General features: G+C 45.3%; 1 protein-coding gene across 1 annotated transcript in view; it reads right to left on the bottom strand.

Moving 5' to 3' along the window:
* The window catches only part of LOC140202461 (uncharacterized), a 349311-nt gene that overhangs the window by 27870 nt on the left and 303505 nt on the right, over window positions 1-17936 (bottom strand). Inside the window, exon 5 of the mRNA XM_072267325.1 lies at window positions 17645-17685. Coding sequence (XP_072123426.1) covers window positions 17645-17685 — 41 coding nt within the window. The remainder of the gene's footprint in view (window positions 1-17644; window positions 17686-17936) is intronic.

Genomic DNA, 17936 nt, shown 5'->3' with positions numbered 1-17936 from the left:
TGTCAGTAGGAGACAGAGTATTGTGTGTAGATCTGGTCAGCAGGAGACAGAGTACTGTGTGTAGATCTGGTCAGCAAGAGACAGAGTATTGAGTGTAGATCTGTCAGTAGGAGACAGAGTATTGTGTGTAGATCTGTCAGCAGGAGACAGAGTATTGTGTGTAGATCTGGTCAGCAGGAGACAGAGTATTGTGTGTAGATCTGGTCAGCAGGAGACAGAGTATTGTGTGTAGATCTGGTCAGCAGGAGACAGAGTATTGTGTGTAGGTCTGGTCAGCAGGAGACAGAGTATTGTGTGTAGATCTGGTCAGCAGGAGACAGAGTATTGTGTGTAGGTCTGGTCAGCAGGAGACAGAGTATTGTGTGTAGATCTGTCAGCAGGAGACAGAGTATTGTGTGTACATCTGGTCAGCAGGAGACAGAGTATTGAGCGTAGATCTGGTCAGCAGGAGACAGAGTATTGTGTGTAGATCTGGTCAGTAGGAGATAGAGTATTGTGTGTAGATCTGTCAGCAGGAGACAGAGTATTGTGTGTAGATCTGGTCAGCAGGAGACAGAGTATTGTGTGTAGATCTGGTCAGCAGGAGACAGAGTATTGTGTGTAGATCTGGTCAGCAAGAGACAGAGTATTGTGTGGAGATCTGTCAGCAGGGGACAGAGTATTGTGTGTAGATCTGGTCAGCAGGAGACAGAGTATTGTGTGTAGATCTGGTCAGTAGGAGACAGAGTATTGTGTGTAGATCTGGTCAGCAGGAGACAGAGTATTGAGTGTAGATCTGTCAGTAGGAGACAGAGTATTGTGTGTAGATCTGTCAGCAGGAGACAGAGTATTGTGTGTAGATCTGGTCAGCAGGAGACAGAGTATTGTGTGTAGATCTGTCAGCAGGAGACAGAGTATTGTGTGTAGATCTGGTCAGCAGGAGACAGAGTATTGTGTGTAGATCTGGTCAGCAGGAAACAGAGTATTGTGTGTAGATCTGGTCAGCAGGAGACAGAGTATTGTGTGTAGATCTGTCAGCAGGAGACAGAGTATTGTGTGTAGATCTGGTCAGCAGGAGTCAGAGTATTGTGTGTAGATCTGGTCAGTAGGAGACAGAGTATTGTGTGTAGATCTGGTCAGCAGGAGACAGAGTATTGAGTGTAGATCTGTCAGTAGGAGACAGAGTATTGTGTGTAGATCTGGTCAGCAGGAGACAGAGTATTGAGCGTAGATCTGGTCAGCAGGAGACAGAGTATTGTGTGTAGATCTGTCAGCAGGAGACAGAGTATTGTGTGTAGATCTGGTCAGCAGGAGTCAGAGTATTGTGTGTAGATCTGGTCAGTAGGAGACAGAGTATTGTGTGTAGATCTGGTCAGCAGGAGACAGAGTATTGTGTGTAGATCTATCAGCACATAACAGGCAGGAGATGGAGCAGCAGTGATTCAGCAGGCATTTTCTTGGATAGAATGGTTCAACATTAGGAGAGATTGGATAGGAAGGGTTATTTTCCTTGGAGTGAATGCAGATAGACCTGGTACATAGCAAGCTGTGGGGCTAAAACAAGAGGATCCAGGTATAAAGTGAGAAGGAAGATGGTTAAATGAGAAGTTTCAGGGAATTCACTTCTCCAGAGGGAGGTTGGACTTTGGAAGACATTGTCACAACCACAGATTCAGCAGCACAGTAGATGCGGCAATTGCGCTTGTGAACATGCATGTATCAGCTAATTACTGTTTAATTGTGATAGTATTTAACTCCATACTTGTCGTCGCAGTTGTTGTCGAGACTTCGACACAGCATAGCAATGCTTCACGCCTGTTTGCATTTGGCCTTGCTTGAGAAATTGGACTGTCGAGTCAACTGACACTGAAGACTAGCGGTATTCGTTTAATATTTAAATATTCTTTTCAGCCACAGTGTAGACTTTGTCTTCCATTTGAGAGTTTTAGCTAACGGCCCTGTTTGGCCTAGCATTTGTGGTTTTATTTTCTCTTTAACACTGTTCGCATTAAAGTTTATGAACTATTGACCTGCTTCAGTATCTCTCACTCCGCACTTGGGGCATGTCCGAACCTGGTGACAGACAGTGTCTGAATGGGGACGTGGAGGCAGGGGCAGGGACTCTCAACGTTTAGGCAGCATCAGGACCAGCACCAGTTGTCAGGGCAGAGAAGGCCACAGACCAAACGTGGGTAAGCGGGAAAAGTACAATAGTCAGCATAAACAGGACAGGCTTCCAAAAGAGGGGTGAGACACAGTCAGTGCCATGAACTGTGACAACAGCAAGTTGCCTCACCGAGTGTTTGGTCACCAGTGGTCCCTGAAGATTGTGGGAGCTCAGCTTTAACCCTTCAGCAGTCAGTCCCTGCCTCCACATGGCTTCACAACACCTAGGCCATACCTGACTCTCAGTCGAGGGGATGTGGCAGTGGTCATGTGTGGCATGGAAGCCTTTCTGATCATACATTCCAGCTGGTGAAGCTGATGACCACAGCAAGCTGATGGACCTCAGGCATACATCTCCCTCTGGTCCACTACACACTGGGGAACTAGTCCTACTGCTGACCAGATCTGCCCAACACAACTAAACAATGGATGGACATTGACCATCACTTACCTCTCTGGACTGACAGTTAGCATCCAAGGCTCCTCCAACTTACCGAGAAATTATCTGAATCACAGACCATCAGAAAAAGATACCTAGCCCCTCCTAACAGGTCACTTGTCATCGTTCACATTCATTCACCCACATCTCAACCTGCTTCTGAAACATCAGCCTGTTTCCTCGGATGTCCTCACCCAGCCCCAGACAACTTACCACCTCCACCCCAGGAGACAGACTAATTGGTGTTACAGCACATCTCCTCAATTGTCATCTGACTGTACATATACACATCCAAATGAAACAACTTCTCCTCTGTCCACGGTGCACTTAAAAAACATATCACAATTCGAACATGAAACAAATATTACCTCAAATAAGATGATATAATCTTACCCAGATTACTCAGAAGAGGTAGCTTCACCTATACACCCCTGAGCTCCTCCCTCTCTCACAAACAAGGTCTGACTGTGAGATATTTCTTCTTCTTTGTCTTCTTCTTCCTCTGACTTTTAATGGCGGGTGGCAAGCCAAATTAAAGGTACATTACTGCCACCAACTGGACTGGAGTGTGGTGTAGAGAACTGGGAAATAAAACCCCTACTAGTTCTTTATCAACTGAAAACCAAATTATTCCAAAAAGCCCAAAGATTTAAAATAATAAAGACAATATTGTGAATTAAAGTCACTTTCATAAATTAGTAAAGTTTTTAAACGGTAACTGTCAATCCCCAAAGGTAGTCGTGCAGCCTGCGTTTGCTTCTTTTCAACCTTACGTGCTTCACATTGTAAAAGAAAGTGTTCAACTGTTCCATAGTGATGACAACACCTGCACACCCCAGACTGATGAATTCCAACAAGATACAAGGAATAATTAAGCACAGTATGCCCAATTCTAAGTCGAGTCAATATAATTCCTTCCCTCCTTGTCTACCCCAATCCAATAGTTTGATGTATTCTGTAAAGATGTCTCCCCTTATGCCCGTTACACCACAGGCCTTCCCATAATCCCTTAATTCTTAGCCCACCAACTCCTTAGCTTCTGAATTGCTAAGTGGAAGATCTATGTCCACAGAATAACTCTTAACAGCTTTTTGGCCCGAACAATCAACCCGCTCATTCCCCTCAATGCCTCTATGTGCAGGATCCTTATGAAGAGGACATGCAGACCAATGCTTTGAATATGAAATAAAGTTTGAAGAGCTTCCAGCGGTAAATCAGAACTACTGCTAGAACAACCTGTTTTAAGACCAGTCAAAGCAAAAACAGAAGAATCTGAACAAATTATAACTTTGCAAGGACAGATTTCCTTCACGCACTGAAAGCCCAAAATGATGGCAACCAGTTCTACACTTTAGACTGAAAAATAGCAAGTAAGGTGTTTCTTTGTTGTTACCTGTAATTTAGGCACAAAAAACACACACTGGCATTTCCGAGGAAATCTGCAGATGCTGGAATTTCAAGCAACACACACAAAAGTTGCTGGTGAACGCAGCAGGCCAGGCAGCATCTCTAGGAAGAGGTACATTCGACGTTTCAGGCCGAGACCCTTCGTCAGGACTAACTGAAGGAAGAGTGAGTAAGAGATTTGAAAGTGGGAGGGGGAGGGGGAGATCAGAAATGATAGGAGAAGACAGGAGGGGGAGGGATGGAGCCAAGAGCTGGACAGGTGATTGGCAAAAGGGATATGAGAGGATCATGGGACAGGAGGCCCAGGGAGAAAGAAAGGAGGAGGGGGAAGGGGAGCGTTTGCCATGACACTGAACTCTTCTTCTGCCGGCTCCGTCTTCCAGCCTACTTCTTCGGCAAGGACTCTTCCACCCCCACCTATGACCCCTTCTCCCGTCTTCAACCCTCCTCCTCTTCATGGACACCCCGCTCTGGTCTTCTGCCTGCTCTGGATCTCTTTATTGCTAACTGCCGATGGGACATCAACCGTCTCAACTTCACCGCACCTCGTCCCCATTCCAACCTCACTCCTTCCGAACGCTCTGCTCTCCACTCCCTCCGCACTAATCCTAACCTTACTATGAAACCCGCCGATAAAGGGGGGGGGGGGGCGCTGTTGCTGTCTGGTGTACTGACCTCTACCCTGCCGAGGCAACTTGCTGATACCTCCTCTTATTTACCCCTCGATCATAACCCCACCAAGGAGCACCAGGCCATTGTCTCCTGCACCATCACCAACTTTATCCGCCCAGGGGATCTCCCATCCACCGCTACCAACCTTATAGTTCCCACACCTCGCACTTCCCGTTTCTACCTCCCACCCAAGATCCAAAAACCTGCCTGTCCAGGTAGACCCATTGTCTCAGCTTGCTCCTGCCCCACCGAACTCATTTCTGCATACCTCGACTGTGTTTTATCCCCCCTTGTTCAATCCCTTCCTACCTATGTTTGTGACACTTCTTATGCTCTGAAACTTTTTGATGATTTTAAGTTCCCTGGCCCCCACCGCTTTATTTTCACCATGGATGTCCAGTCCCTACATACTTCCATCCCCCATCAGGAAGGTCTCAAAGTTCTCCGCTTCTTTTTGGATTCCAGACCTAACCAGTTCCCCTCTACCACCACTCTGCTCCGTCTAGTGGAATTAGTCCTTACTCTCAATAATTTCTCCTTTGGCTCTTCCCACTTCCTCCAAACTAAAGGTGTAGCCATGGGCACCCGTTTGGGTCCCAGCTATGCCTGACTTTTTGTTGGCTTTGTGGAACAATCTATGTTCCAAACCTATTCTGGTATCTGTTCCCCACTTTTCCTTCGCTACATCGACGACTGCATTGGCGCTGTTTCCTGCACGCATGCTGAGCTCGTTGACTTCATTAACTTTGCCACCAACTTTCACCCTGTCCTCAAGTTTACCTGGTCCATTTCCGACACCTCCTTCCGCTTTCTAGATTTTTCTGTCTCTATCTCTGGAGACAGCTTATCTACTGATGTCTACTATAAGCATACTGACTCTCACAGCTATCTGGACTATTTCTCTTCTCACCCTGCCATCCCCTTCTCGCAATTCCTCCATCTCCGCTGCATCTGCTCTCAGGATGAGGCTTTTCATTCCAGTACGAAGGAGATGTCCTCCTTTTTTAAAGAAAAGGGCTTCCCTTCCTCCACCATCAACTCTGCTCTCAAACGCATCTCCCCCATTTCACACACATCTGCTCTCACTCCATCCTCCTGCCACCCCACTAGGAATAGGGTTCCCCTGGTCCTCACCTACCACCCCACCAGCCTCCGGATCCAACATATTATTCTCAGTAACTTCCGCCACCTCCAACGGGATTCCACCACTAAGCACATCTTTCCCTCCCCCCCCATCTGCTTTCCACAGGGATCACTCCCTACGTGAATCCCTTGTCCATTCGTCCCCCCATCCCTCCCCACCGTTCTCCCTCCTAGCACTTATCCTTGTAAGCGGAACAAGTGCTACACATGCCCTTACACTTCCTCCCTTACCACCATTCAGGACCCCAGACAGTCCTTCCAGATGAGGCAACACTTCACCTGTGAGTCGGCTGGGGTGATATACTGCATCCGGTGCTCCCGATGTGGCCTTCTATATATTGGCGAGACCCGACGCAGACTGGGAGATCATTTTGCTGAACACCTACGCTCTGTCCACCAGAGAAAGCAGGATCTCCCAGTGGCCACACATTTTAATTCCACATCCCATTCCAATTCTGACATGTCTATCCACAACCTCCCCTACTGTAAAGATGAAGCCACACTCAGGTTGGAGGAACAACACCTTATATTCCGTCTGGGTAGCCTCCAACCCGATGGCATGAACATTGGCTTCTCTAACTTCTGCTAATGCCCCACCTCCCCCACGTACTCCATCCGTTATTTATTTTTATACACACATTCTTTCTCTCACTCTCCTTTTTCTCCCTCTGTCCCTCTGAATATACCTCTTGCCCATCCTCTGGGTTCCCCCCCCCCTTGTCTTTCTTCCCGGACCTCCTGTCCCATGATCCTCTCACATCCCTTTTGCCAATCACCTATCCAGCTCTTGGCTCCATCCCTCCCCCTCCTGTCTTCTCCTATCATTTTGGATCTCCCCCTCCCCCTCCCACTTTCAAATCTCTTACTAACTCTTCCTTCAGTTAGTCCTGATGAAGGGTCTCGGCCTGAAACGTCGACTGTACCTCTTCCTATAGATGCTGCCTGGCCTGCTGCGTTCACCAGCAACTTTGATGTGTGTTGCTATTACAACTTCTTTATTTACCTGTGCTTTCCTAATATATCTTAGAAACATAAAACTGAATCCAATGTCATTCTACTCTTCTGAAATCCACTCGGATAAAACGCTATAACCATATAACAATTACAGCACGGAAACAGGCCACCTCGGCCCTTCTAGTCTGTGCCGAACTCTTACTCTCACCTAGTCCCACCGACCCGCACTCAGCCCACAACCCTCCATGCCTTTCATGTCCGTATCACCTAGTTTTTCCAAAATATAATTCAACCGCTCTATTACCATACGTTCCATAAGTTTACACAAATGGGACGTTAATAATATTGGTCTATAACTGGAAGAATCCGATGGGGGTTTTCCAGGTTTTAGAATAGGCACGACTACTGCCATTTTCCGTGAGAAGGGAAGATAGCCTAAATTCCAAATATCATTCAAAAATTTTAATATTATCTTGAGAGTTGTCAGCCATATGTTTAACCATACTATAGCATATATCATGTTTTCCTGGAGCCGTCTGACCTATACCATTAATAGATCTCTCAAATTCACACAAAGAAAACTCAACATCCTTCATCCTCCACAACTGTAGGGGTTTAGATGGAGTAGAGTTTCTTAGGTGTGTTCAGGAAGGTTTCCTGACACAATACGTAGATAAGCCTACAAGAGAGGCTGTACTTGATCTGGTATTGGGAAATGAACTTGGTCAGGTGTCAGGTCCCTCAGTAGGAGAGCATTTTGGAGATAGTGATCACAATTCTATCTCCTTTACCACAGCATTGGAGAGGGATAGGAACAGACAAGTTAGGAAAGTGTTTAATTGGAGTAAGGGGAAATATGAAACTACCAGACAGGAGCTTGGAAGCATAGATTGGGAACAGATGTCCTCAGGGAAATGTACAGCAGAAATGGCAAATGTCCAGGGATATTCTGCAATGGTACGTTCCAATGAGACAGGGAAAGGATGGTAGGGTACAGGAACTGTGGTGTATAAAGGTTGCTAAAAATCTAGTCAAGAAGAAAAGAAAAGCTTTCTAAAGGTTCAAAAAACTAGGTAATGATAGAGATCTAGAAGATTATAAGGCTAGCAGAGAGGAGCTTAAGAATGAAATTAGGAGAGCCAGAAGGGGTTATGAGAAGGCCTTGGTGAGCAGGATTAAAGAAAACCCCAAGGCGTTCTACAAGTATCTGAAGAGCAAGAGGATAAGATGTGAGAGAATAGGACCAGTATTCACTACGGAAAAGGATCTTGGCGATTGTAGGGATGACTTACAGCAGATTGAACAGTTTGAGCATATAGACATTAAGAAAGAGGATGTGTTGGAGCATTTGGAAAGCATCAAGTTGGATAAGTGTCCGGGACCGGACAAGATGTATCTCAGGCTACTGTAGGAGGCGAGGGAAGAGATTGCTGAGCCTCTGGTAATGATCTGCATCATCAATGGGGATGGGAGGGTTCCAGAGGATTGGAGGGTTGCATATGTTGTTCCCTTATTCAAGAAAGGGAGTAGAGATAGCCCAGGAAATTATAGACCAGTGAGTCTTCAGTGATTGGTAGGTTGATGGAGAAGATCCTGAGAGGCAGGATTTATGAACATTTGGAGAGGCATAATATCATTAGGAATAGTCAGCATGGCTTTGTCAAAGGCAAGGTCATGCCTTACAAGCCTGATTGAATTTTTTGAGGATGTAACTAAACATGTTGATGAAGGTGGAGCAGTAGATGTAGTGTATATGGATTTTAGCAAGGCATTTGATAAGGTACCCCATGCAAGGCTTATTGAGAAAGTAAGGAGGCACGGGATCCAAGCTGACCTTGCTTTGTGGATCCAGAACTGGCTTGCCCACAGAAGGCAAAGAGTGGTTGTAGATGGGTCATATCCTGCATGGAGGGTGGCGACCAGTGGTGTGCCTCAGGGATCTGTTCTGGGACCCTTACTCTTCATGATTTTTATAAATGACCTGGATGAGGAAGTGGAGGGATGGGTTAGTAAATTTGCTGATGACAAAAAGATTGGGGGTGTTGTGGATAGCGTGGAGGGCTGTTAGAGGTTACAGCTGGACATTGATAGGATGCAAAACTGGGCTGAGAAGTGGCAGATGGAGTTCAACCCAGATAAGTGTGAGGTGGTTCATTTTGGTAGGTCAAATATGATGGCAGAATATAGTATTAATGGTAAGACTCTTGGCAGTGTGGATAATCAGGGGGGTCTTGGGGTCTGAGCCCATAGGACACTCAAAGCTACTGCACAGGTTGACTCTGTGGTTAAGGAGGCATACGGTGCATTGACCTTCATCAACCGTGGGATTGAGTTTAAGAGCCGAGAGGTAATGTTACAGCTATATAGGACCCTGGTCAGACCCCACTGAGAGTACTCTGCTCAGTTCTGGTCACCTCACTACAGGAAGGATGTGAAAACAATAGAAAGGGTGCAGAGGAGATTTACAAGGATGTTGCCTGGATTGGGGAGCATGCCTTATGAGAATAGGTTGAGTGTTCTCGGCCTTTTCTCCTTGCAGCAGCAGAGGATGAGAGGTGACCTGTTAGAGGTGTATAAATGTTGAAAGGCATTGATCATGTGGATGGTCAGGGGCTTTTTCCCCAGGGCTGAAATGGCTAACACGAGAGTGCACAGTTTTAAAGTGCCTGAAAGTAGGTAGAGAGGAGATGTCAGGGGTAAGTTTTTTTACACAGAGAGTGGTGAGTGGGTGGAATGGGCTGCCCGCGGCGGTGGTGGAGGTGGATACAATAGGGCCTTTTAAGAGACTCCTGGATAGGTACATGGAGCTTAGAAAAATAGAGGGCTATGGGTAACCCTAGGTAATTTCTAAAGTAAGTACATGTTCAGCACAGCATTGTGGGCCGATGGGCCCATATTGTGCTTCTATGTTTCTATGCTTCTATCACTAATACTATCATTGCCAGAGCCAGCTTCCAACACATCAGGGTAAACACTTAGAGCCTTATCCCTACACTGTTTAATTGAACTGACTTTATTTCTTACATCCTTCACATACATGAGGAGTAAAAACCTTTACGTTACGTCTCCATCTACGTGTGCAATGTGCAATTGACAGTAATTTGTAATAAATAGTATGTACAACCGGACAGTCAGTGCAGCATAGAAATACAATTGTATCAGCATGAATTAATCAGTCTGATGGCCTGGTGCAAGAAGCTGTCCCAAAGCTTGTTGGTCCTGATTTTAATGCAGCGGTACCATTTCCCAGATGATAGCAGCTGGAACAGTTTGTGGTTGGGGTGACTCGGGTCCTCAATAATCCTTTGGGCCTGCTTTTCACACTTGTCTTTGTAAATGTCCTGAATAGTGGGAAGTTCACATCTACAGATACGCTGGGCTGTCCGCACCACTCTCTGCAGAATTCTGTGATTGAGGGAGGTACAGTTCCCATATCAGGCAGTGATGCAGCCAGTCAGAATGCTCTCAATTGTGCCCCTGTAGAAAGTTCTTTGGATGTGGGGACTCATACCAAACTTCTGCAACCGTCTGAGATGAAAGAAGTGTTGCTGTGCCTTTTTCACCACACAGCTGGTATGTACAGACCACGTGAGATCCTCGGTGATGTGTATGCTGAGGAACTTAAAGCTGCTCACCCTCTCAACTCCAGATACATTGATGTCTATAGGGGTTAGCCTGTCTCCATTCCTCCTGTAGTCCACAACCAGCTGCTTTGTTTTTGTGACATTGAGGGAGAGGTTGTTTTCTTAATATCACTGTGTCAGACTCTTCACTTAAATGATCTTAATTATGAATTGCAGCAAATGAATGAGCCAGTAACTCAACCTTCTCTGTTTCGGTAACAATTGTATTAGCTTCTTTAATCAATACTGGAATGCTACTAGCCCTATGAATCCCCCCATTTTTTTTAATCATTCCCCAAACATCTCCAAGATTAATATCCTTTCCAATATTATCACAATATGACCTCCAGTAAACCTTTATTGCAACCTTCACTACCTTCCTCATCACGGCCTGTGCCCTTTTATACTTAACAAGGTTACCCAGAGAGTGATACTTCTTAACTTTCCTAAATGCCTTATTTCTCTCCCTCATTGCCTCTGCATCCACCTCAGTCCACTATGGTACAGCCTTTCTCCTATTAATGCCCCTTTTAATAGGAAGCACTTCCACTGCAGTTTTATGAATAATGTGACATCACCTTTCATTGCAGAAATCCACATTATCCTCAACATTCAGCCCTGATAGATGTTCATCACATAAAACCTTAAACCTTTCCCATTTTGCTTTAGCAGAATTCCACCTCCTAAAAGTGGTCTCCTATCTCCTATATAAATCCAAACTCAAGCTTATATATATAGGAAAATTATCACTTACCAATGTTTCACCTCCCATGACATTCCACTCACTCACTCCAGCCAGAATGTTCGAAACTAAAGTCAAATCTGTAGCAGTTTCAGAATCATTATGCACATTAAATCTCATGCTCCTCCCATCATTAAGACACACAAGATGTGAAATATCTAAAAAATTCTTCCACAATCAAACCATCATTCTGTGAAAAATCCCACAGTGAACCATGTGCACTAAAATCCCCACACCATACAACCCTTAGTGAGCTAACTATATATGCCTTCCAGCAAATCAATCGAGAGCTTTCCACAAGGGTGATAAAAAAATTACCACTTTAATGCCCCTGTCTGTTGAATCAAATACTTCCACTGCAAGTACCTCATTTACATTCACAACTCTATGTCCTATCCCTTTCCTTATAAAACTTGTCTATCATGCCTAATTATAGTATAATCCTGCAAAGAAAAACTTAAATGTGTAACAACCAGGTTTCCTGAATACATATATCATCAAGTGGATCTGATATTTCAGAAACAAACTTCTTAAAGTCTTGACCATTGGAAATCAGGCTTCTTGTATTCCTCTGCAATATTCTAATGCCCATTCTGTACCTTCACAGGGAGACTGAAATACAGATACCCCACCTATCAGAGCTTCACTTACAGCTTCCCATATAGCACCTGCTATACCCAGATACTTCTCAACGTCTTTCACAATAATTTTAATTTTCTCAGTACAAGTAGATGTCTGAGCAGAAGAATTCACCACATCCATTATGAACATCACAAACTTCATTTTATCGACTAGTAAAGTATACCAGTAAAGTAAGTCTCAGGATATAAAACTAGTCATAGGAGATTTTAACTCCAAAGTTGGACAGGAAAGGGTTGATAACATCATAGGACCTTTTGGATTAGGGGAGAATAATGAAAATGGAGAAAGGTTTACTGATTGGTGTGTCAGAAACAACCAAGTGATCATCAATACTTGGTATAAAAACCATCCACGTAGATTGTCTACTTGGATTAGCCCTGGAGATAGAACAACGAATCAAATAGATTTCATTACCATCAATGCACACTTTGGAAATAATATCACAAATTCTAAAGCCTACCCAGGAGCAGACTGTGGTTCAGATCACCATCCAGTAATAGCTACCATCAAAACAAAATTTAAGAAACTGAAATATGGAAAAAAGGGAAAGGAGTATATGTTGGGAGAACTTAAAAATGATAGCATACTTAAGCAACAATTCAAAACAGCTGTAGAAGAACACCTCAATGAAAACAAAACAACACCTATTTGGGACAGATTTAAATATGCTATACAGCAATCAGCAGAGGAGATAATCTCAGTACAAGAAATCCAACACACCAACAAGGGGTGGATAAACAAAGAAATTCTAGACCTGATGGATCAAAGAAGGCTAGTGAAGAATAACGAAGTACAATACAGAGAGCTAGACAGACAGACCAGACAATTGTGCAATATTGCAAAGGAAGAATGGCTGACCCAAAAATGCAATGAAGTAGAAGGCCATATTAACAACAGCAAAGAAATGCACAAGGAAGTTACTGGAATTAAGAAAACATCCTCTACATGATTACATTAACTTCTGAGTGGACTGCAATGTTCCGACAAGAACTGTCCTTTGTTATTCAAATAACAAGCCATGGGTGACAAAGGACATTAAGGACATCCTGAACGCTAAAAAGAGGGCGTTTAGAGATGGAAATAGGGAGGAGCTGAGGGCAATACAGAGGGACCTGAAAGCCAGGATCAGGGAGGCTAAAGACAGGTACAGGAGGAAGCTTGAGTGGAAACTCCAGCAGAACAACATGAGAGAGGTCTGGAGGGGGATGAGGACCATCACTGGGTTTCGGCAAACTAGGACCAGAGGAGCTGAAGGCAGTGAGGACAGGGCCAACGAACTTAACCTGTTCTTTAACAGATTTGACATTGTGACCCCTGCTCATCCCCCACATGAGCCATCTGTTGTCGGCCCCCAACCAATACATACTCCACTCTCCCCTCCTACCCCTCCTCACAGTCCCCCACCCTGCTCTCATGACTATACCCTTCCCCCACACGAAACCACCATGGTGGGCTTCATGGCCGAACAGGTGAGAAGACAGCTGAAATGTCTCAACCCAAGCAAGGCTGCAGGACCGGATGGTGTCAGTACCAGGGTGCTCAATGCCTGTGCCCCTCAGCTATGTGGAGTACTTTGCCATGTATTCAACATGAGCCTGAGGCTCCGGAGGGTTCCTATACTGTGGAAGACGTCCTGCCTCGTCCCTGTGCCGAAGACGCCGCACCCCAGCGGCCTCAATGACTACAGACCGGTGGCATTGACCTCCCACATCATGAAGACCCTGGAGAGACGTGTTCTGGAGCTGCTCCGGCCTATGGTCAGGCCACACTTAGATCCCCTCCAGTTCGCCTACCAGCCCCGACTAGGAGTTGAGGATGCCATCGTCTACTTGCTGAACCCTATCTACGCCCACCTGGACAAGCCAGCGAGCACTGTGAGGGTCATGTTTTTTGACTTCTCCAGTGCATTCAACACCATCCACCCTGCTCTGCTGGGGGAGAACTGAGAGCGATGCAGGTGGATGCTTCCCTGGTATCATGGATTCTTGATTACCTGACTGGCAGACCACAGTACGTGTGCTTGCAACACTGTGTGTCCGACAGAGTGATCAGCAGCACTGGGGCTCCACAGGGGACTGTCTTGTCTCCCTTTCCCTTCACCACTTACACCTCAGACTTCAACTACTGCACAGAGTCTTGTCATCTTCAGAAGTTTTCTGATGACTCTGCCATAGTTCGATGCATCAGCAAGGGAGATGAGGTTGAGTACAGGGCTATGGTGGGAAACTTTGTCACATGGTGTGAGCAGAATTATCAGCAGCTTAATGTGAAAAAGACTAAGGAGCTGGTGGTAGACCTGAGGAGAGCTAAGGTACCGGTGACCCCTGTTTCCATCCAGGGGGTCAGTGTGGACATGGTGGAGGATTACAAATACCTGGGGATACGAATTGACAATAAACTGGACTGGTTTAAGAACACTGAGGCTGTCTACAAGAAGGGTCAGAGCCGTCTCTATTTCCTGAAGAGACTGAGGTCCTTTAACATCTGCCGGATGATGCTGAGGATGTTCTACGAGTCTGTGGTGGCCAGTGCTATCATGTTTGCTGTTGTGTGCTGGGGCAGCAGGCTGAGGGTAGCAGACACCACACAGAATCAACAAACTCATTCATAAGGCCAGTGATGTTGTGGGGATGGAACTGGACTCTCTGACGGTGGTGTCTGAAAAGAGGATGCTGTCCAAGTTGCATGCCATCTTGGACAATGTCTCCCATCCACTACATAATGTACTGGGTGGGCACAGGACTACATTCAGCCAGAGACTCATTCCACTGAGATGCAACACAGAGCGTCATAGGAAGTCATTCCTGCCTGTGGCCATCAAACTTTACAACTCCTCCCTTGGAGGGTCAGACACCCTGAGCCGATAGGCTGGTCCTGGATTTATTTCATAATTTACTAGCATAATTTACATATTACTATTTAACTATTTATGGTTCTATTACTATTTATTATTTATGGTGCAACTGTAACGAAAACCAATTTCCCCCAGGATCAATAAAGTATGACTATGACTATAAGATTAGCAGACGGAACCATACTAACAGATCTAGATAAAGTATGTGAGAGGTGGATTCAGTATATAGAGCAGCTTTTTGAAGATAATACAAGGGAACCCCCAGATATTAAACACCCTAATTATGGCCCACCTATTAGCAAAGAAGAAATAACTAAAGCAATGAAAAGCATGAAACATGGTAAAGCCACTGGACCTGATGAAATTTCAGTGGAAATGATACAAGCCCTAGAAGATCTGGGCAGAGATTTTTTTTTGAATTGCTTAATGGTATATAAGAGTCTGGTGTGTTGCCTGACGATCTCTTGAAATCAGTATTTACAACTCTGCCAAAAATTCCTGGAACTATTGCTTGCGAAAATTATAGAACAATCAGTCTTATGAGTCACATAATAAAGATTTTGTTGAGAATTGTTCTGAGTCAAATTGAAAACAAATTAAGGCCAGAAACTTATAAACTGCAATATGGCAACACACATCAAAGTTGCTGGTGAACACAGCAGGCCAGGCAGCATCTCTAGGTAGAGGTACAGTCGACGTTTCAGGCCGAGACCCTTCGACAGGACTCTGCAATATGGGTTTATTGAGGATAGAGGAACTAGGAACGCAATTTTCATACTCCGAATGCTTTCAGAAAGGGCAATTGAATACCAAAATGATGTCTTTTTATGTTTTAGCAACACACATCAAAGTTACTGATGAACGCAGCAGGCCAGGCAGCATCTGTAGGAAGAGGTGCAGTCGACGTTTCAGGCCGAGACCCTTCGTCAGGACTAACTGAAGGAAGAGTGAGTAAGGGATTTGAAAGTTGGAGGGGGAGGGGTTAGGTTAGGGCATCTAAGCAGGGGTGGAATATATTCTCGAACATTATAACTAACATACTCCAAATTAACTTTGTCAGGGGGCTTCACTTCATCAAAACATATCAATACAGAAAAACTATCCATCCTTTCCCCATTTCTGACTACTTGCAATCTCTTTACCTCCGTAACCTTACTTCCCGATAAATGAGATTTAACCTCTTCTATCGAAATCTCCAGTGGAACACCTGATATAACAGCCTAACACCTTTATTTTCATTAGACAAAATAGGTACTATCTTTCTGCCAAGTAATGCCTTCTCACACTGCTTTTTACCCTTACAAATGATTAACACTTTCCCTCCTCCTAAAGTACGTGCTCAATCTATATTCCCTATGGCCGCTTTTAGCTCTGTAGTTCATTTAATGGGATTGATGGAGGGCACCTGTTCCAGTTCATATTTAAACAATACCTTGAAAACTTTGTTCCTTTTTTTCAAGATATCCATCCCTTCTTTTCCATCACTTGAAATCATTCCAATATTATGTTTCTTTTTCAATTTTCCAGATCTGAATTCAACTTCCTTCCAACCTCTGTGGAATGCTCTGCCACAGACTGCAGTAGAGGCCAAGTCCGTGCGTATATTCAAGGTGGAAGTTGATCATTTCCTGATCGGTCAGGGCGTCAGAAGGTTTGACGAGAAGGCAGGTGTATAGTGTTGAGTGGGAGCCGGGATCAGCCATGATGGAATGGCGGAGCATACTTGATGGGCTGAATGGTCTAATTCTGCTCCTATGTCTTATGGTCATATGGTGAGTTCCCTCTGGGTGTTCCGGTTTCCTCACACACTCAAAAGCCACACCTGTTGGTAGAGTGATTGGTCATTGTTAATTGTCCTGTGGTTAGACTAGGGTTAAATGAGTGGGTTGCTGTTGTGTGGCTCGAAGGGCTGAAATGGCCTGTTCCGTGTTGTATCCCTAAATAAAATAATCAGCAAAACTCAGGCACAGATACAGCAGCTCCTCTCAGTGACAATCTTACAGCTTGAATCTGCGAACTGAGTTGACACTGCAGTGTAGCTGATAATCTGGCTGTGGAAAGTAATGAGCAACGCAATGAAGCAGCAACATTCCCTCAGCCACCCATTGACATCCAAGTGCTTTGACATTTGATCCACTCCAGCTGCTAATCCTATTTAAACTCACTTGGCATTTACAAGTGCATCTCTTGAGATCAACGGTTTCAGGAAGTTCCTACAGCCCTACACCCCTACACCCGCCTTGGAGGGAAGATGTGGTGACGCAGACCATACAGAGGTGCAAAGGAAGCTGACACAGTGACCCTTCATCTGCATGCTTTAGTGGTCTCACACCTTGTAATCTCTGGGTGCAGGAACACAGAGTAGCCCACTACAAGAGGGACATATTCCAGTCAAACATCAGTGGCAGTGAGATCAACCACAAGACATAGGAGCAGAATTAGGCCATTCAGCCCATTGAGTCTGCACTACTATTCCATCATGCCCGATTTATTATCCCACCTTCTATTCTCCTACCTTCTTAGTGGTTTAATGAAAGATCATTACTAATGCCTGCACAGTCTCTTTTGCTACCTCATTCAGAACCCTGGATGTCGTCCATCAGGTACACGTGCATATCCACCTTCAGAATTTCAGTTTCCCACACACCTTCTCCTTAGTAACAGCAATGACACCACCTCTGCCCCCTGACACTCTCAAATGTCTGACATTCTGCCAGATTCTTCCACAGTGAATACTGATACGAAATACTTATTAAGTTCCTCTGCAATGTATTTGTCCCCCTTTACTAGACCCAGCGGTCCAATATCCATCCCTGCCATTGTTTGTTGAGCACAACTGGAGCTGCAGGTGACCCAACCGCCATGGTAACGGTCACTTTGACACTGAAACTTCCCATAACCCTCGTAACTGTGCCTGCTATCATACCCCACCAGAGAGTACCCTGTCTCCCCATCACTCAGTACCGAGCCAGTTGGGGGTTGGTGGAGGGGACGCACTCTCAGATCCACTTGTATGGCATTACCTTTCCTGCAGAGACTCCTTCTTGTTTGCGGAGCCCAGACTCTGAAAAAGACAAATAAACGAGTGGTCATCACACAACACAGACATGCTGCAGCGTAACACACGCCCCTCCCTGTAGCCCAATGCAGGACCCTCCCTGCGGCATGACACGGGACACTCCCTGTGGTGTGACACGGGACACTCCCTGCAGCGTGACACGGGATATTCCCTGCGGCGTGACACGGGACACTCCCTGTGGCATGACACAGGACACTCCCTGCAGTGTGACACAGGACACTCCCCGTCGTGTGATA

This window comes from Mobula birostris, chromosome 9 (genome assembly GCF_030028105.1).
Source record: "Mobula birostris isolate sMobBir1 chromosome 9, sMobBir1.hap1, whole genome shotgun sequence".
NCBI lineage: Eukaryota > Metazoa > Chordata > Chondrichthyes > Myliobatiformes > Myliobatidae > Mobula > Mobula birostris.
The sequence above is the reverse complement of the archived record's forward strand: the minus strand, read 5'-3'. Positions and strand labels throughout refer to the sequence as shown.